The following is a 20,955-nucleotide window of genomic DNA, read 5'->3' on the forward strand; positions in this document are numbered from 1 at the left end:
AGCCACCAAATGTAGTTTATGTGTCTCAGATCAGACTGTGGTAACCATCGCTATGGAATGCAACTGTAAAATCTGTAATCTCCCCACAATTGAAAGACTTCTCGGGGGATTATTTCTAGGTATTGTTTTGCATTGTCACAACTCTTAGTTTGAGTTTTAGCGGTGGTCATGTTTCAATATACTTAATACGAAAATCATTTTAAAATCTGCCGCGAATTTTGTTACCGAGATATTTACCATCTTTTAAATTCACAGATTTCTAGGATAGTTATCTTGTTTTATGCTTTCTAGCCATTATTATTGGTGCAAAAACATATTCATATTTTCCCTACCCCATAATAATCGTATTTGTACAGCACGAGAATGTAGCAAGGACAGCTACAGTAAAGGGATACGTGTTAACCTAACCTAGGGTGCAGATGATGCATTCCGGTGAATTAAGTTTTGGCCTCTTGGGATAAGTAGCCTATAGATTGCATATCCTATGTTATAAGTGAAGTTAGGTTATGTTAGCTTGGATATAAATAATCTGTGTGAATTTGGTGTTTAGTTTATTGCTGTGGAGTGCAACAGTAATTTAACTGATGTCAAGGTTAGTATTCTAGGCTGTGTTAGCCTTAGTTACGGTGGGTTTTGGAGCATAAATATATAGGTGAGTGAGTATTAATGCCCTGAAATTTATTCTTACTGGAATTTAGGTTAGTGTATGTTATCAGGAATATGTTAATAATGATTTTCCTCATCTGTTATTGTCTGACTGATTGCACTTCCAGCGGACGCTAAGCACGTCAAGAAGAAGGAAAAAGATGGAAAATACTTGGTTTGGAGTTGGAAGCCGTGTAGCATATCTACCAAACTGGCCAGAGTTGCATTATATAATCTTAGACCTACTTCACCTAGCCTAACCTTACTAGGGCATTTGGATCTTTATTATTGTTTGTAAATCTGGTTTTCCCTTTGCAGTGTCAGATAGGTATGAGCTCTCCACTTTTTCTATTATGAGCTCTCCACTTTTTTCTGTTATATGTCTTTTCAGCCTAAGTTTTCATTAGGCCTAGGACTTCATCCGTACCCTCTCACCTCAATTTAATGAATTTTCTGTCCAGTCTTCATCTTGCTACGATTATATCTAGACCTACTAATGGCTTGTGCTCGACGCTTGTGCAATATTTTTTCTTATAATGATCCTACTCCTTTCTTGAGTGGGGAGCTTAGGTTTCTCATTCTAAGTCTCTGTCCTTCTCAAGAGAATGCACTCCATCTGTGGTAGCATCTTTCCAGTGTTCTGTGAATTATGTATTAAGAGTTCATAAATATTCTGTGGAGGGAGTTCTTCCTCGCTTCCCCTCAGTCCTTCACATTCTGCCATCAAGAAAGAGGTACAGTAACTGCAGTTCCTCTCATGCTTCTGATGCATAACAGTACAACAGAGCAAAAACCTCGTGGAGCAGGTCCGCCAGGCTTGCCCTAGTTTGACACAAAGGGCAGTCCTCCCTGGCCAGACTTCACTGACAATGTCACAGATTCCCAAGCAATCAGTTGGAGAGTCCAAATGGTTCTTTGCAACCTTGGCTGACAGAGGTGTGGCTGGAAACTTCTCAAGATCTCTTGAAAAATTTTTTCCATCTAGGCTCTCTCAGCTTGTAGTTTGTTGTTTGGGATGACCATGCTGCCTTTCTGGAGGGATCCTTATGCTCTTACTGGCCTTGGACAGTTGCTCCCTTCCCAAAGCAGTACTCTCTCTCTCTCTGTCTCTGTCTCTCTCTCTCTCTCTCTCTCTCTCTCTCTCTCTCTCTCTCTCTCTCTCTCTCTCACACACACTCACACACACACACACACACACACACACACACACACACACACACACACACACACACACACACTACCTTTGTAATAACCTTCAGTGACTAAACAATTCTTTAACATTAAAAATTCTAAATGCATCATACAAATTTGCTTTTGACTGAAAAGTGATAATCTTGTATTAATATCATTGCAGATTTATGTTACTTGATGGCTCGAAAAACTGCTGACATGCAACTTCTGGGAGACACTTTAACTCGCCAGTATCGGTTAGCCTGTGAACTATATAATACTTTTCCAGTTGGACGTACTACACATCAGTTATCTCAAGGAAATCTTCTTACTGATTTATCTACTGTAGACCATGATCATATGGAGGCCTTATGCCATCTTCTTCAAAACAAAGTAACCCCGCAAACAATGAAATTCAGTATACCTACTTCTGAAGAAGGTAAGTTGTTCATAGTAAATTGCAGTAACATAAAAAATAGTTTAACCAAACCACTGGGGTAAAGTTATTAATTCTCATAGGGATGGAACAAGGGGGGTTTTTCTTATAAAATGATATTATTAAAAAATTGTTCATACTTATAAAATACTAAATCATAGAGCATAAAAATCTGCTATAGTTATAGACTTGTTTTGAGTGTGGGTTAAAATTTTGGAAATCACTTAAAATGTGTTTGTTCTGACAAAGTTTACAAGCCTGCATTGTATAATAGGAATGATCTTTCAGCACAAGAAGGTGTGATTGTTGAAGCTTATTGAGAGGGTAGTTATAGGTGTGCATGTGGTGAATGTTGGGGTTACTGTCAGCACTCACCAGGCTGAAACTCTACTTTTCCTTTGGTCACTGTTGAGTTCACATTGTTACTCAGGACTTCACTGTCAATAAAATTTTCAATTTTTTTGTTGATACTTTTTATATCTTTGTGCACTTGTTTTATATGTGAGTCACTGTACATGTTGTGTTGTTAGATCGAATTCTGTGTACAGTCAACCCCCCATATTCATGGGGGATAGGGACCACAACCCCCTGCAAATAACTAAAATCCACAAATATTTGACAACCCTCTAAAAACGCTTAAAACTGTCTCTTTTAATGGTTCAAACACCAAAGACCCCCTCTAAAAAATGCTTACAACTGTCTATTTTAATAGTTCAGACATCAAGTATGCCTTAAACTATCATCCTAAAACACTTTAATATGATTTTAATATTTCAATATCACTTTAGTATTTTAATATTGTTTCAATATCACTTTAATATCATTTTAATATCATTTCAACATCACTTCAATATCATTTTAGTACATATCATTTCTGAGCAGCTAGCCATAACGAGGTAGAAAACCTGTTTAGATGAGCTGTAGCTACTGGGAGAGTTCACTGTAGTGTAATGGGCTTGGCCATGTATGTGGCCAGTTCTTTTTCCCCATGACGTATGTGGAGTAAGTTCTCAAATGGTGAGAAATGTAATTTTGCAACAGAGTTGTAGCTCATGTTAGGTAAAAAGATAGATCTGACTGTTTTGGTGTGCTTTAGTCATCTGGAAAGATTGAGCAAAAGGTTGGGAAAAAAGGATATAGGATTGGGAGACAGAAAGTGCTGGAACAGATGTTAGAATAGGAGTGCCAGATTATTCAGGAAGCATGTCAGTGTATGATTGATAGAGGTGGTTTTTTCACTGTGGCTAATGAGATGGTAGTTGTTCTCAAGGGAGTTCATCACTGATTTAACACTATAAGGTGAATGTGGTAGAGATTGTTGTATTGTTTTTCACAGGAACCACTTATGAAATACTGTTTGTATAATTATATAATTTATTGAAATTTGAAATGTCCAAATTCGAAGCTTTATTACTTGAATCTTCTATTATCACTATTTCTCCCCATGCCTGCCACAGTGGGAGCAAAACTTCTTCAACAAGCAGTCAGAGGAATAAGTCTCTGCATATCACAGTCCTATACCTTAACTTCTCTTGAATTATCTAACATTAAATTAAGGGGCAACAACCTTGAGTTGCTGTGTCAGGTAAGCTGTGAAGTCATGTATTTATTGAGATATTTACTACTTTTTGAAACAACTTGACAAGGTACAAAGCATTGACTTTTGAAGTTCTTATCCACAGTAACCAGGTTCTTTATAAAGTCATTTATATTTTACTGAGGTGTAAGAGCCTGTGTAAAGTTTCTGCTCTTTTGTAATCTGTAAATTATTTTTTATTATTTTAGGGTCTTTCCAAGTCACGGAATTTAAAAATATTGAGCTTTGCCTCATGTGGTCTACATGATACCGGAGTTGAGCGCTTGTGTCAGAGTATAAAAAATGTTCCCAGCATTTCAGAGCTATATTTGATTGACTGTTGTATATCTGAAAAGGGAGCCTTAATGACTGCAGGATTATTGAAGGTAAGGTCATTTTAAATTTAAGTAAAGTATGTATACAGTATTAATTTTGTGGAGAAATGTACTGAATTATTTTTGTATGATTTTACGTTATTATAGCTAGTGACCTTGAGGTACATCACTGTATATAAGAAACTGGTAATGTTACATTCAACAGCAGACTCATTGGCGTAGGAAAGGGAAGCCACTTATCGTACAGATTATTATTGGTGCTATTTAAACATTGACAGAGTAGTGGGTCTTATCAGAAATATTTTAATGCAGGCTGTGTCAGTCAGATGTTCTTTTTATGTTTCCAAGTAAATCGTTCACAGTCATTACAGAGATAAATTATGTATTTTCTGTTTTATAAAGAAAAATCATTCAGCACACTGTTGCTGGTTTTATCTTACATTGTGAAGACTGGTCTTGCCACCCCTCATGGCCTTGTTCCCAAGGACAGTACTGTATAGAAAATGCAGTACAACATTAACAGTAAATTCCATTTTGTGTCAGTACCAAAATTTTAATCAACAGTGAGTGACAAGTATTGCACATAAATCCCTTAAATAAATTTTGTCAATATTCATTTTTAGTGTATCCAGTTACTGTATAATTCTTGCAAAGTTGTAGATTATTAATATTAAATAAACTGTCTCTTGGTGATGGTAAGTATATGTCTTTTCTTATTCTGGAAGACTTTCCTATAATGTTCAAGTGCAGTGCAGTTGTAGTAACACACTTTGCTTTTATAACACAGAACAAATATTTCCTGTAAACTCAATAGTAATAACATAAAAAGTGTCCTTATCCAGTCAGCCACTCAATCTCTGCTTTGCATACAGTTTACTTGAAAAGTGAGGTTATTGGCTGATAATTATTCCAGGACACACAAAAGATTGGTGGACACAAAAGATTGGTGGACTTGGGAGTAATCAGGAACACGATTATATGATGAATGGTTGTATAATTTAAAATGTTGTGTTTTGTTGGATTTAGTGATAAACCATTTGCTTGCTTATACCTGTTAATGCCAGTTCCTTGTAATAAAGCCAGATGTACAATAATTACTTTCTTGATTAATTTTTCAGCACCAGAGACTAAATCGAGACAGTGCTATGTGGCAAGATACACTGAGACTACGTCACCCTCACTTGGATGGTATGAGAGGGCTGAGAAGAATCACTCTGAATTATAATCCCCAACTTGGGGATTTTGGTGCCAAGGCTTTAGCAGAAGTACTTTTAGAAGACCTGTGGATTAAAGGTACTGGGACTAAATAACTGTTATATTGTTACTCATAATTTTCATCATTTAATATAGTTGACATACAGTTTAAAAAAGTATGTCAAGGTTTATACAATAACAAATAGAAAGGGGATGACGTTAACATAGCTTCTGCGAATACACAGACACCTGGACATAGGACCAGGTTGTGGTTTAAAAGGCCTTTAATGAAGCCCTGCCTTCACCACCACAATATAGTCACAACAGCTCTGTCTGCTTATTACATGTAGAGAAGATGCATACTATTACCCTTTTCATGTACAGCACATTGGATGAGTACCTTGGCATACTGATAGCAGTGGCAGCAGTGAGAGCCTTTTCATCCAGCTGAATATGAGCGGTTCTGCTAGTCCTTTGAGCATTCCTAGGTTGTGTGATTGATTAGATGAGCAATAATATGATCTTAATGACTTACATTAACAGACAGGGGTATTGTTTCTGTTCACTTCTTGTTAGTTAGTTGGCAATGCTGATGCATGAGCAGGTATTGCCATGCTGTTGGGCTGTCAACCAGTACATTCTGGTTAGAAGAAATGTTATGGTGGACCAGCTCAACTGCCAGGGCCAGTTAGTCAGGACAGATATGTCTGTACTTTCATGAGTGGAGAAAGGGTTTTTGAGCTTTGGTGAATCCTAGTAATCAATCTGTTTACCACATGGTTATACAGGAAACTTGGTGTTATTCCATTCCAGACCCTGGGCAGCCTCAGAAGACACCTTCCAGCAGCCCCTGGGATATCATATCTTCATCTTTCTTCCTGTCAGTCTGATTTGTGGAGTGATCAGCAGAATGTTTGTTGCTTTAGGTCCCAGATCACCATGGTAGCGTCCTCTCAATCCCTGAAGTCAAGCCTGTTGCTCTATTGTGAACTAGGTCTTCTGACTGAAGAGGATGGGCTTCTCTTCTTCAGTTGAGTTGTCTATATTCATAGAAGTTTTGAAGTTTTGCCCACCTTGTTAGCTTTGGCCTCCAGAGTGGTATGTGACTCTCTGCAGCCTTACTGAGGAAACAAAGAGCCCTTAGAAGAGACCACAGATCAAGTTCTCACTGTCAAGACTTGTTCTGTTAGCCTTAGCCTCATTGGAGCATGTTGATGAGTTGCACAGCATTTTTCATCTTGTCTGGCTATTGGAGGACATGAGTTTGTGTCAGACTCAGGACCCATCAGTTTCTGGCAAGAGGTTGGAGACTTACTTGGTCCCAGCTGTTTGAGAGTTTGTTAGCAGAGAGTTGGGTGAGAGGCTTTTGTGCCCAGTGGGAGCCTTGCAGATCTCCTGTATAAGGAGTGAGTCTTCTACATAAAATGTGATGGTTTGTATTCCTGTAGGAACAAATCGCAGATTTTTAAATAATTTTTATATTTTATAGGTATATGAACCAGAGCCTTTTATCATAATCCCACCTCAGCTACCTAATGTAGCCCCAGATGCCTTTTTAACAAGTTTCAATGACTGATTCCACCTCATGCCGATAAATACTCCTACATACAAGGCTCTGGTTTGAAACCTATGAAAAATACAAATTACCTGAGAAATTTGTGAATTTTTTTAGCTATCTTTCACAACTATTCTGGGCAAATTGAATATTTCATTGAGAAATTGAAATATAAAATGACAGTGAGTCTGAATGTAATTTCATAGTTTAAAAGCATTATTGTTATTTTTAGCTGTAGACCTTCAGCACTGTGGCATTGGAGAAGAGGGTGGATTAGCTTTGAAAAAAATGTTGAAGACAAATCATACCATAGAGGTTTTGGATTTAAGAAACAATCCATTTCTTCCTAGTCAGTTAGTTAATGAAGTAATAAGCCTTCTCCATGAGAGACAAGAGGAGTATAACACAAACCAGGTATGCCTTCATTTGTTTTGTTTTATGAGGAAGTGAACAGACTGAGAACAAATTCTTATGATTATTTTTCATTTTAACTTCTGTGCATAGTTTTCTTAATATGAAAAAAATATCTGAGTTGCAAACAAGTGTAATAAAAAATTATTGGACTGATATTAAATTCTTCTGATTATTTTTCATCATAAATTTTGAATAGTTTTTCTTGATAAGGAACTTTTCATTAGTGGCAGTTACTATTCCAGTAATAAAGTTTACCATAAATAAATGTAATACAAATTAATACAGTTGCCCCTCAAAATTTGCAGTTTTGGTCTTTCAAATTTGTTTCACCTTTAATTAAATAGAATATTTTTTTAGTTTTGCAGCCATCTGCATAAACCCATAAGTGATTCAAATACTTTAGAAATGCAAAGAAAATAAAAAAGTTTAGGAGGCCATAAAGGCATAAGACACATATTAGCCTTGTTTTATCACTGAAAAATACTCAAAAATTATAATAAGTACAGCTTAAAAAATCACACAAACATGCTGGAAAATAATTAACAACACTGTCTCTGGCTAAGTAAACAAAGGTAATGATGATGTAGCAAGTCACATTTGCCTACAATGCAATTTACTGCAGATTATGAAGCAGAGTATTGCAATGTAAGCATTTTATAGTTTAATACTATAAATCACATGCATTTATCTAACAGTTGTCAAAAGTCTTGTACCATCTGTCGCACAATAAAGCAGCAGACAAAGCACATGGTAATAGAAATTAAAGAATATTAATTACATGGCTTAGGTCATAAATACATAAAAAGCTGTTTTTCATAAAGCCTCCAGATGAAAAACAACTCATGTCTGGCTGTGGATGATGCCCTAGGAAGACTATTATGGTCTACCAGTTCCAGTGCCGTGTAAGAGAATGCCCCAGAGTTTCTATTGGGGTGACCGTGATATGTCTAGTGAGGATTTCACTTGCTCAAGAAGGTTCTATCAGGAGGCACTATGGCAACAACACAACAGTTAGACTGACCTATTAGAACTTGGTATCTAATATAGGCATCATTAACAGTGCTCTGGACAGCCTCCCCCTACCCCCATCACCACAGCCACTACCAGTGTTACCTAGGAGCCAGTCCTCTTACCTAAGAAATTGAAAAATTCTCTGCAACAACAACTACATCTTATGGTACTCAGGCCTTCCAGATGAGACATCTCTGAGGAAATAAGATTTGGTGGTTACCATAAGCTATCACCCAATAAGGCAGTGATCAAGATTGCACCAAAGGAATATTGACCATTGTAATCAGTTACCTAGTTTGTGTGAGAGGCACCAGCTGATCAACAGTGAGTGCCAGAGTAGCATCCTCATAGCCATTATCACCACTTTCCTGCCCCCCACCCCTGAATAAATACAACCAGAAACTCTAAAGTTAGTTCGTCTCTGACATTTGTTGAAACCATGCTTTATTGAACTGCAGTAAAATGTTAACAGCCATATTTTACATTTCATGTCCTTTTATAAGTCATTGCTTATTTACACTAGTGAAAATACAATGCTCCTATGTCCACACCCTTGCTTCAGTAACATGAATACTGTATTGGGCAATTATTATGTGACCTTTCCTCAACAGAGAAAGGAATTATTATAAAAATAGAGAAACTTAATTATAAACTAAACTCTGCTGATGCAGCCATAATTTATAAAGAGATATGCATTGTTGTTGTTATTATTATTATTATTATTATTATTATTATTATTATTATTATTATTATTATTATTATTATAAACTTGTCTGCATTGTGAGAGGCAGTAAACTTAGAAATTTATTTCACATATTATATTATTGTTTGTCTGCTTACAGTACACATGGTTGAATGCAGAGACTGACCAAAATATTGATAAGGAAAATGAAATAAAAATGAAAAGTCCCACAAGAGTACATACTACTATTAAGAAAACAACTCTGAAAGAAAATGCACAAAAACCTTATCTCAAGTCTCAGCCGTCAGTGAAGAAAGTTCCAGCATTACCAAAGAAGTCTGGAATTCCATGGCGAATTGAGCATAGACTCTATGAAAGAAAGTAAGAGGATATATTTTTTAATTTTTTATTTGTACCTCTGCTATATTGTGTATAAAACTTTTCCATATATAGTTCATAAACATTTTGATTGATCTTAGACGTGACATTTTGTAAGGTATTCCTGTTTATGTAATCTGAACCCATTAATTTTTATTGACCAAATTTTAGCTGGCTTCTGACTTGCACACTTGGTTCTCTGAGATTTTCCTAAATGAGTGAGAATCGAATTCTCACTTTGACTCAGGGCCTTATCAATCTGGTGTCCCCATACCAGACCAAATAGGATGTTATAGGAATCCACACTCCCCTCCCATGCTCACTGTCTTGACTGGAAACATTACATTTCCAGGTGGAGATTCAACTTACCAGTCAGTTGGGACCATCTTCCACCTAAAAATTTTCTCCTATGTGAAAGGCAATGGTTTGTATTCCGGAAAGAACAATTAGCAGATTTTCAAAGTAATGTGCGTTTTTTCTAGTTTTACAAACCACAACCTTTTATTGTATTGTCACCTCAACCAGCTGGGTTAGTCCCAGATGCTGATGGAAAAAGTGCTCACTTACTTATAGCCTAGCCTGCTAGATATCTTTCACTCGTTTTGTGACATTTTACTCTGCATGAGATGCAGCCCTTTGAAAAATAAGGTTAAAAATCAAAATGTTATATGAGACATGTGTACAGTATATACATATCTGGATAGTCTAACTTTGTTACAAGAGACCACAGTAAGGGATATTTGAGGATGGGATATGTTGCTTGTCACTGAAACCAGTTCCTCACAACCCAAACCTTGTGAATTTTCTAGAACTGTTTTTGGAAAATAGTGCATTTTATTTGCAGGCAAATTCAATACTGTAGGTGGCATGCCCAAACTGGTATTTCATGCCCTTGTTTAGAGACATTCTGTCTCTTCTAGCATGTATTTTTCATCATTTGGCATCTTGGGTTTGTACTAGCTATCTACACTTGTGTATCATTAGCTCAACTTGAAATTTTTCTGGTCAGGTATGTTAGTGACCTGCTTATATCCATCAGGCTCTGACATGCATTAAGTGTCAAGTTGCCTCAACACATTCTCAAGTGGAGGTATCAACAGTCGTTTATGAAATTATGTTCTGTCAATTCACCTTTCGTCGAAGTAGAACTGATTCTTCTTCTCTAGCAACTGTATATTCATTTATTATTGTCATTAGTGGAATTCACCAAGTTCCTTTGTTTTACATTTGGCCATCAAGGGAATGACTCATGGCTGAACTGAAATTATATGAATCATTTTGGATGAGATCAGTCAGTCCTAAGTTACAGAATACTGGGTCAGACCTGAGAACCCCTTAGCGAGTTACAGGAGGCACCATGGGTGTCAAACCCTCACTGTGGTTTAGCCTTGAATGCAAGTGTCGAAGGTGTCAGGAATTGCATTAAGGTTGAATTTCCTGAACACTGACTACAGTACATTGAATTGAAAAGTAATAAATATAATAATTTTCACAAAGAAATAATAATTGCATTAGCAGAGTTGATTTTATAGATCACATTCTACATTTGCTTTATTATTCTCCTTTATGTAGGATATGAATCAGTCAGGAATTGACATACATTCTTTTATGGCAGACGGTATGGACACAGTTGAGTATTTTGCTCTTTAATTTTTACTTTCACAAATTTGGATTACAAAAGGCTGTTAATGTTTTGTCCTTGTGCCCATAGAAAAGGGGATGGTAAGATAAATAAAGTGAATATAAAATCAGCATGCTGGTGGAGCCATTATTTTTACTGAAATAAATAATAATATAATCATAATAATAATAATAATATTAATAAATAACAATAATAATAATAATGTAATGTACTAAAAAATACAGATTTCTTACTAAATATAGTCAATTTGTTCATAATATTGAGTAACTGTTAATTTTCCTTTTTATTCACTGCTACTTTATGAATTGCCTTTTACCGATCTTTAGAAACACTGTATTTTTTAAAATCTGAGTAATGACTGAGTTTCTATTTTTGCATGTCTACTTTTTTCAGAGAAGGACTGAAACCAGGTTCATTTATAGACTCATTAATAAGAGTGGTAGACCAACTTCAGTGGCTCCCCAAGATTCAGAATTATCCTCTGAGAAGACAACTATAGACTTAAGGAAAATTAAGTATGGATTTGTAGATTGTGTCAACCAATCAGTATTGGATGCATGATTTATATTGTGCTAGGAGTCATGACACCATTGTAGGCAATAAGCATTTAGCCCAGTGCTCTATGTAGAAAAGGTATTTGTTATCACAGGTTTTGGTAGACCATATTGCAGGGTTAGTTTATTCATTGGTTTTCCTAATGTCTTCACTATTTCTTATTTTAATATCACTTAGTTTCACTCCTTTTTGCATTTCTCTCCATGTAGAGGCCACTGGTACAGCCTTTAATGTGCCAAAGTACAATTAATGTTCCTAAAATTTCACAAATTTTAAGTAACCCTGTCCACTTTTACATCATCCAGATCTGCTTCTCTTCCATACTCCATATTCAGTAACACGTCACAATAATCACTCCATTGAGACAAGACTGCACTGTCTTTAGATAGCAACTTTCCATGTACATATTTAACTCTGAGATATCCATTTGCTTGTCAACCTTTCTCTGTATTCTCCCTGAAGAACAACTTTTCTCTCTGTTTTTTCACATATCCTATGTTTTCTTCATGTCATTGACCACTTTATGCATGCTCTTGTATACTGCACTTTCAGTTCAGTAGAGAATATCACTACCTTCTTTTGAACTGAAAGTGCACACAAAGAAATGTTCTCTTTTCTTACCACTATTGAATTTATTCAACTGTCTTATTTTCCCATTCATATTTTCTCATTTTTTTCAAAATTTAAAATATATTCCCTTAGTAAAATCCTGTTGATTGATTATGGTATTTTGCTGGAGAAAATTCTTTGTGTACAATACCACACAGCTTCTTTGCAGCATTCCCTTTTACCCCAACTACATCTTTCCCTTTTCATCATTTACCTGGTTGAACTTTTCATCCTTCACTTCATAAGAAATCCTTCAAACCAGCTTTGATGAGAACCTGGAAATGTTTTTATGGTATGGTTGTTTAACAAGACCACTATGTCATATTTGAGAGATGAGTAGGTTATCTAGATTGGAAAGAGAAGACAGGCAACAGGGTGAAAAGTTAGACAGACATCCATGTAACTGTGTGTAAAGGTATGCCTTTAATACTATCTCTTCTATATGTAGTTAGCAAATGAAAATATAATTACATTACAGGCAAGATGGAGGAACTTCCCACAATAGCTAGAATTCTTGATTTGAATGTAGACTATCATTCATCCATAAGTTTTGTACAGCAATTGGCTTTATGCTGTTTCAGGTGTTATGGAAACAGTATAAGGAATTTGCATTTATGGAACATAAAAAGCAAAATGGTATTGTAATTAGAAAATAATTTTATTTATACCAGGTCATTTTACTTTTGAGCTAGTTTTTTTTCTGATTTCATAAACAGCACTTCTGCATTTTTCAGTGCTGGTCATTGCTTCCTGTTCATTAGATAAGAGGATCCTAACTTCCACTAATCATTTAGCCCTTTTAAGAAACAAGAGCTGAATTAATGAAAGATTGGGACAGCATGTAGACTACGTACATGTTAAATGGGAAGTGTGTCCCTTGTTAGATATTAAATTTCTCAGTATCTTTCCCTTTTTCAGAAAACTTCTGAATCACTACAGACGTTTGTATCGCAAGGAAAAGGAAGCAAGAAAGCGTATTGAACAAAAGCTGTCAAAACTTCAAGCAAAAATTAATAATTGTCATTTGTTAGATGACCTAACAGTGAATCACATTGAGACATGCTTCCAAAGGTTCCAAACTTTTCTGCTTAATCTGAAGACTGCTGGGTAAGTTGCATTCTTAAAGTCTTTCATTTTCAACTTTTTAATTTGTTATGTACTTACTAATGTAGGTGTAAGTACAGTTATTGGTTTTATTTCATATACTGTAGCAGCAGAAACAGAGGTTAAGTGGTGCAAAATTTTATTTTAATAAAAAAAACAAGATTCAATAGCAATTATTGTTTTTACCAGTTACTTACCAGTAACTCCCTAACTAAGTTAACAGTCCTATTCCTACAGTCTTTTCCAAAGAATGTAAATGTTTAAATCTAACAAATGCTAACCAAAATAATTGTGTTGAAAAGTGGAAGCCTTGGCTTTCATAGCTTTGTTCTCTATCCTGCTGGGCATCTTTTTCACCTAGTTATGTGTGTGCCACATGGGAATGTCATTCAGGAGTGGCACGGCAAGATGCCCATTAATTGCTAAGATTGTAGTATACCTAGGGCACTATCCTGGAAATTATATGAGAGTGAGAGAAAGAGAGAGGAATTAAAATTGTAACAAGTGTTCATTCAGTTTTTTATATATATTGTGTTAGCATTTGTATTAAGATATGTACTTCATAGTATCTATGCATTATTTGTTGTTAATTAAACTTAGAATTATGGTACTATAAGTTGGAAATTCATTCTTAAGGACTGAAACAAAATATTTGGACATATAGTCAATGAATTTGCCCTGACACATCTTAGAAAATTAACTTTCATTATAATGCCTTTAAATAAAGGCATTATCTTTATATGATGCTTATATTGAAACAATAACAAAACAGAAAATCAAACCAATTGAAAACAGGCAAACAAACAACACCAGCTTTGGGAGGAGGATGAAGAGATGTCCTACCTGCAAGGCAGTAAGAAGAAAACTGGCTATGTCACAGGGTTCAAAGCAGGTTGACAACCAAGCCTCACACGTACCAACAGATAAACCCCAATGCCACCGATTCCTTGCAATACAATTTTGATTGTTTTTACCGGTTTCCAGCTGGCACCAGAAGATTTATTCTTATGTTAAGACCCAGGCTTGTTCCGCATATGAACAACTGGGCAATAGTGTAGCACAGTAGGAACATACCCAAAGAATAACTCGGCTAAGACTCACCTGGGCCAAACTAGCTAGGTGAGACTGCTGTGTAGTGAATTACAATAGATATAAAAAGTCATATTTTGATGTATGGCATGATAGGTCCGTTACCCTGGTAACAAAGGCAAATGTTGGTCGCGTTCATTCTAGCATCTGATATGTTTAACATGTTCACCAGGTTGTCTTTTAAGTATGAATTATGATTTTATATTTCCAGATTCAGACATATCAGAAAAGACAAAACAATTAAGTCTTAAGTTGAGGTGCCAGTGTATACACAAGAAAAGAAAGTATTTTAAAAATTAACAATGCATCTACAAGATGACGTGCAGCAATTTAGAAACAAATGACAGTACCATAATAATATTCTTGACAGACTTTTTGACTTAAGATTAATACCTTCAGTTTCAGTATTAAATGGAAACTTGTGCATTAAGTAATGGCTAATTGTGTAGAAAAATATATACAAAATATCAGTCTCATATTTACAGTAATACAGTACAGGACAATATTAATCAGATATAAAACCTTCCTGTATTTTCTTACATCATTACTTTGCCTCAAAACTTGGTGTTCATTACTGCTAGACATACATTGTAAACAGGCCCATTTGGAAAATAGGTTTTTTACTATTTTTGCAAATGAGAAATGGTGTAAAACAAGCACTGTATTTATATGCAAATATCTTTTGAAGGTTATGATTGCCATGAATTTACTGTACATCTTTAGTAACCTGTAAAACATGGAGCTTTAATGATTATGATAATGCATTTTGTAATTTGAATACTGTTAACAACAACATTTATGAAGGGTATTGTAATCCATCAAATACAACAATAAATGCAACAATCCATATAGGAAGCTGGATGTTACATATACACTTCACAGAATCCATACACTATTGAGACTTTAAAAAAATCATTGTAAATAAAGAGCACATATAGCTGTAACTGTAATATGTCTATATTTCAAGCAAGTCCACTAACTACGTTATATTTGTTTTGTGTAAAGAAAAAAATATGGTAAATGGGCGCTTTTTCCAGTGGCTAATATAGATGAAAACCAGAGTAACTGAAGGGGGTTGGGCTGAATTATTTTGATTATGCAGATGTTTACTGAGTATTGTAATGGATCTGGATCAAAAACTCCTGTGGTATTGTTTGTTATCCCAGCTGATAAAGTCATTGTAGTCAATGATACTTAGGAATCTTATCATTGTAAGTGTAGTCAATGATACTTAGGAATCTTATCATTGTAAGCATTATTTAACATAATTTGGATGTAGTATTTTTTGCACTTTATTAAATTATCTGTTTTTGTATGAGAAGGATGCATTTTAAAAACTAATTTTTTTTTAACTTGTAGGTTCCATTGGCAAGCTGAGTTATGGGAAGATGCTACTAAACCCAAACAGATGAACGTTTTGTTGCAAGACAGTAACTCAAGTCCTGCTTCTCCAGCCAATCTGCAGGAGTCAGATGATAATTTTGCTGATGTTGCATCCCAAGCTGATATAGAGCTCTTAAATTTTTCTTCTGCAAATCTTCCAATTATTTTTAGAAATAGAAAATTTTCCAGTAAAGGCTACCAAGAAAATGTTCCTGAGCCAGTGAACTTGGTTAGCACACCTGAGAACCATGTGAAATTGTCAACAAATATACCAGACAAGGAGAATGGTGTTGAGAATGCAGTCCATCAGGTTTATGATGAAAACATAATTGACAGCCTTCAAAAAGATTTGGATACAGGAAAAATGTTAGTATCTTCATATATTAATTCATGTGAAAAACATGAAGAGGAAAGCAGAATATATGGTGAGAGTACAGATGCTGTAAATGGAAAAAAAGAATTACCTGACCCTGTACAACCTGTGGTAGAAATTGCATCAAGTTCAGCAGAAGATCAAGACAGTGAAGCTCATTCTGTAGATATCAGGGACGATTATGCCAGGAGCATTAATAGCAAAGAAGTCCTTGAGCCAGAAAGAAATTCTTCCAAGATAGAAAGTGAGGATGTTTTGGAAACAAATAACAAACATTCTGAAATTCAAACAGAACATGCCATAGTGACTGCTTCTAATCAAAATCCTGAGGAGGAAGTATCAGCTATACAAGCAGAAAAAGATATTCAGAGTAATACATCAGCAATTTCTACTGATGGTAGTTCCAAATTCACGAAGGAAAAAATTAATCATAATATTACACCAGAAAGATATGTTGATAACAGTCCAAAATTCATGAAGGACCTTACATTCTTCAGTCCTCATATAACAGATAAACACACACATAAATTAGAAAATGATCCACCAAATGAAAACAATAGTAAATATATTTTACAAACAGGGTCAGGTGACATTCATTCTGAAAGCATAAATGCTTCTACAAAAGAACCAGACAACAGAGAAATGAAAAACAAAGAAGATGACAGTGTTGCAGCAACAGAAGTTAGTAATTCTGAAACAGTGGATGGGCCACCATACAGTCAGAGAAGTGAAACTGATGACGAGAAACTACAAATGAAGAAAGCTATTAGACAGGCTGCAAGGAGTGGTTCTGTTTCATCTGTCAGCATAACAGAACATCTCAGTAATTCCCACAGCAGTTGGACAAAATTAGGAAAAAATAGAGTAAAGAAAACTGTGCAATATGAACCCACAAAAATTAAAACTCCAGCTCCTGGAATAGTTGATTCTAAGAAAGTTGAAAGTACTTCGCCAAAAGATATCCCCATGGAGTATGACAGTGATTTTGAAGTCAGCGATGTTGAGGGATTAAGTATATCTGCTTCTTCACTTACATCAACAACAATACCCGATGATCTAGTCACTCCTGGAGAAGAGGAGTTTTGATTTTAGGCCTGCTTCTTAAAGTTTTGCACCTGGAATTAGATTAAGAAACAAAAATAAACCACTAAAGCAGGCTTAGATGAAGAAATTCAGAATAATTGTTAAGAAAAGCAGTGACAGAAACAAGAAAGGTGAGACCCAAGAAAGGTGAGACTGAGACATTTGTATGTAAATATTATCTATATTCCTTTTTAAACTAACAGTACTCCTAGTTAACAGTGCTCCTCCACAGATTCACATCCCAATAATTTTCATATTTTTATCTGCTAAAAGCACATTGTAGTTATTAAAATGTACAGACTGCTGGTAAGATAGCAGTGCTGGATACTTAAGTTGTTATCCTTGTTATTGTTAAGTAGGTTAACCCAACCACCAAGTCAGCATTCTTTGACTTAGTAAGAATGAACAACCCAAGGGCAAGAACAACCACAAAATCACCCATCATTTTCTACAAGTTTCTGTGTTTATTAGATTTAGATAACTTAGTAATTTGTAAGTTCTTATCAAGCCAGTTTAAACAGAATATGTGAAGGGGTAGTTAGATGACAGGTAACATCTGACCTGTTGTAGTTCGTCATTCCTTTGTCAATTATCCACATGTATGGCTCCCTTTACAGAATATGAGAGTTATCTTTTAGTTTGCCATCATTTTTGCACCTTTTCAGCCTTATCATTATGTTTTAACAGTATATGAGTCAGGTTTTTCTATTCAGTGTATGAAATTTGCATATTTTTTTCATTCAATATGAGGAAACATTCCTATGGAATAACCAGAAGCAGTAAAACATAACAGACACCTCACACGTCTCGAACTGTCGACCTAACCGCTCAGTTCTCCTCGCTGCTGGAAGAAAGGGAGCTGGGGATTTGGTACGATACATGTACACATTCGCTACCAGGGTCTAAGCGATGTCAGGCAGGGCAGCCGATCGAGGCTACAGCCTACCCCAACGCCAAATCAAAGTCCTTCAAAAGAAGGCATCGCGCTTACCCCATATAAGAATGGGAAAAAGCATGTTAAAACGAAGAAGAAGTCATTGATTTCCTATAGAAGCCTCCATTGTGGTAGGACCATGCAAACAAGCTCAGTATCGTGTGCGGGTGAAAAGGTGCAAGCATGCTTATGGGCCTCCCAAATTGACTGCAAGGAACCAAGACAATTAGATGTACACAGGGAAAGTCCACATTGGACCTCTTATCCCAAGAAGCCTGAGCAGGCAACTGGTCATTAGCAAGCTTGTGGACCAGGGACCAAGCAGCAAGCAGGAGAAAGCTGTGGACTGGTAACCAGGCGAAAGCAAGCTCATGAAGTGGGTGGACAGCTCTCCTCACAGTACTCCATATCCATGAATGGGAACAGTGATTGTTGTCCCTCCTCAAAGCAGAGTGACAAATGCAGGAAATTCTATAGGACGACTTGCAGTGAAAAGACCTTTGGGCCTTCTCCCTTCATTTCTCAAGATCTGAGGACTGAGGAAGGTGAAGAGGTGGAGGAGGAAGAGGGCCAACTTGAGGATGAAGTGGGAGTTAGGGAAGCATAATCTGGAGTTGAGGTTAACATCGGGGCTGGAGACTGTACAGCATCAGGAGTAATAGCAACAGTAGCAGTAGTAACACGAGCATCCACTGCCAAAGCAAGGTACTAAGCAGCCAAATGTTCCAAGATGGTGTCATATTCCAGTTCCCTAGCAAGCAGAGGAAAGCCATAGAGCCTTCGCGAACTACAAGGAGTCTGACAGAATCCCTAGATCTGGATGCAGGCTGAGATAAACTGTCAGTGTCTTTATAGGGGATAGTCACCAACTCAATTACTATCCCATCATGAGCAGAGATAGCTGACTGATCTTTGACCATTATCTTTGATCTGCCAATGAATAATGAGCACTGAATAAAATGGGGAGATAAAGCACCCATAATTCTTTCACTGAGGAAACCAGTCAACATACCTGTCATTTGTATTTGTATTAGGGAGACATACAGCAGGCTCACTTGCTCTTATGTAGGACACCTTCAGTGTTCACTCCTAACAGCTGAAGGAGAGTTGGCACTCATAATGCAAATACTTCTAGCCAGCAGAGAGACATCCAGGCTTCACATTAGCCAAAGAAAATGAGGTTGCTGCTGGTACGAGAGTGAGTGTTGCCCACCATCACTCCCCTGCCACTACATCTTAACTACCTTGTTACAAACTTTAATGGATGATCCAGTGGTTGCCAACAATACTGTAAGAAAGATGAAGGTTTGCAATCTCACAGGAACAAAATTCTTTACCTCTGGTTTGTCTTTAAACCATAACAAAATAGCATGTTTTTGTGAGGTACAGTATTCCTAATTCCCTTTGACTGATGTTAGTAACCTTTACAAAAGTGTTGCATGAATTCCTTCCAAAGAATAAGCAATTTGCTTGACTTCACTTGTGTTGTATACTCATTATGAAAATCAAACATTTGTCCATTAGTTGTTGTATATCTTTGATATACTTCCATAAACTTAGTCCCATTTACTTAAATTTATTAATATTTATTAGGCAAGAAGATAGGCTTTAAAAACAAAATGATAGCCTGGTCTGTTATGATTGTTGAGGTGTATATTACTATACAGTACTGTATAGGGTTACAAATATTTCATAATTATGAAGAAAAGCTTTAATGAATAATTTGAGCAGTTGTCTTATAACAAAATTTTCTTTTTTTTTAAATATAACAAAATTTTCACATGTTTTTTAGTATAATAGTTCCAATACTACATGTTTAATTCAATCTCATTTCTTCTTTTTCAGTGCTTTCATGAGAGGTCGATCTGTTTGGAAAATAACATCACAAGTAGAGCATAAAGGTACAGCTCTGCAATAAACTGATAAACAGTTAGAGCACACATTACCCATATCTACTAATGTGTGATGACAAAAACAAGCAGCACGGTAGTCCACACTTTCTGGAGGAGGAGCATTAAGTTTCTTTCTTGTTGCTATATCTGGTTGGTACATCATAATTAATGTTTGAAGGAGTTCCGAAATCTGAAAATGAAACAATAAATTTTCATTTTTACCCTAAACTTATCATTTATTACTATGAGCCAATAAATGAACAAGTATGGAATGCATTAGTACCAAGAAGAATAATTACTTACCTCTTGGAGACAATAATAATATCCTCCACTGATGTCAGCTCCCTGCTGCAAGAGCCCACAGTCACTGCCAATCACACAAACATCAACTGCTGCGCCAATCTTCTGCGCACTTAGATATGTGTTGATGTAATTTAGATATTGGCTTCCAGTATCGGCTGTAAAGTTACCATGTTCAAAGTCAGTGAACTGATTTTAAAATCATTAGTTCCATCAAATAAAGCCCATGACAAACATGAGTCCTAGTAAAGCATAGGGTACTGCAACAAATGCAACCATGACTGCATGGTCGACACTCGGGACTAAATGTCCGACTGAGGGAGATTTATTATGTGTCACCTGATTATTACCCATCCCCCCCTTGCACTACTGTACTGTACTACATCAATAACCTAATTAGCACATGAGATCCACATTAAGCCTATGAGCATATTTACAGCATTGAGTTATGCTAGTTCAGCAAAGGTTTTTAGAACAGAATTTTCCATACCAAATAATCTGATCTTCACTCCACACTTCATGTTAAGCCATCCTTACAGTATGCAGTTTTATCTGAACTTTTCACTATTATGTGTAATTAAATGTGTATACTTGT

The 20,955-nt window shown here is 36.0% G+C and overlaps 2 protein-coding genes across 2 annotated transcripts in view; one reads left to right on the plus strand and one right to left on the minus strand.

Moving 5' to 3' along the window:
- LOC136850461 (uncharacterized) lies at nucleotides 1-20,150 on the plus strand. The gene is made up of 11 exons (XM_067124036.1): nucleotides 1-119; nucleotides 2,000-2,254; nucleotides 3,709-3,836; nucleotides 4,037-4,213; nucleotides 5,281-5,455; nucleotides 7,144-7,325; nucleotides 9,179-9,399; nucleotides 11,432-11,533; nucleotides 13,031-13,309; nucleotides 15,755-17,365; nucleotides 20,014-20,150. The coding sequence occupies exons 1-10, from the start codon at nucleotides 53-55 to the stop codon at nucleotides 17,235-17,237; spliced, it is 3,069 nt and encodes a 1,022-aa protein (XP_066980137.1). The 5' UTR covers nucleotides 1-52; the 3' UTR covers nucleotides 17,238-17,365; nucleotides 20,014-20,150.
- Tfb4 (transcription factor B4) overlaps nucleotides 19,865-20,955 on the minus strand; it is a 12,791-nt gene continuing 11,700 nt past the window's right edge. Inside the window, exons 4-5 of the mRNA XM_067124663.1 lie at nucleotides 20,364-20,518; nucleotides 19,865-20,250 (exon numbers count right to left, since the gene is read on the minus strand). Coding sequence (XP_066980764.1) covers nucleotides 19,996-20,250; nucleotides 20,364-20,518 — 410 coding nt within the window. The 3' untranslated portion in view covers nucleotides 19,865-19,995. The remainder of the gene's footprint in view (nucleotides 20,251-20,363; nucleotides 20,519-20,955) is intronic.

Source organism: Macrobrachium rosenbergii, chromosome 22, assembly GCF_040412425.1.
Source record: "Macrobrachium rosenbergii isolate ZJJX-2024 chromosome 22, ASM4041242v1, whole genome shotgun sequence".
Taxonomy (NCBI): domain Eukaryota; kingdom Metazoa; phylum Arthropoda; class Malacostraca; order Decapoda; family Palaemonidae; genus Macrobrachium; species Macrobrachium rosenbergii.

Bases quoted from the DNA above. Each gene is read 5' to 3' on its own strand.
- LOC136850461 (XM_067124036.1), top strand. From the start codon at position 53: ATGGAATGCAACTGTAAAATCTGTAATCTCCCCACAATTGAAAGACTT. The intron at 7,326-9,178 runs GTATGCCTTCAT...GTCTGCTTACAG, and splicing joins AGGAGTATAACACAAACCAG to TACACATGGTTGAATGCAGA. The intron at 9,400-11,431 runs GTAAGAGGATAT...TACTTTTTTCAG, and splicing joins CATAGACTCTATGAAAGAAA to AGAAGGACTGAAACCAGGTT.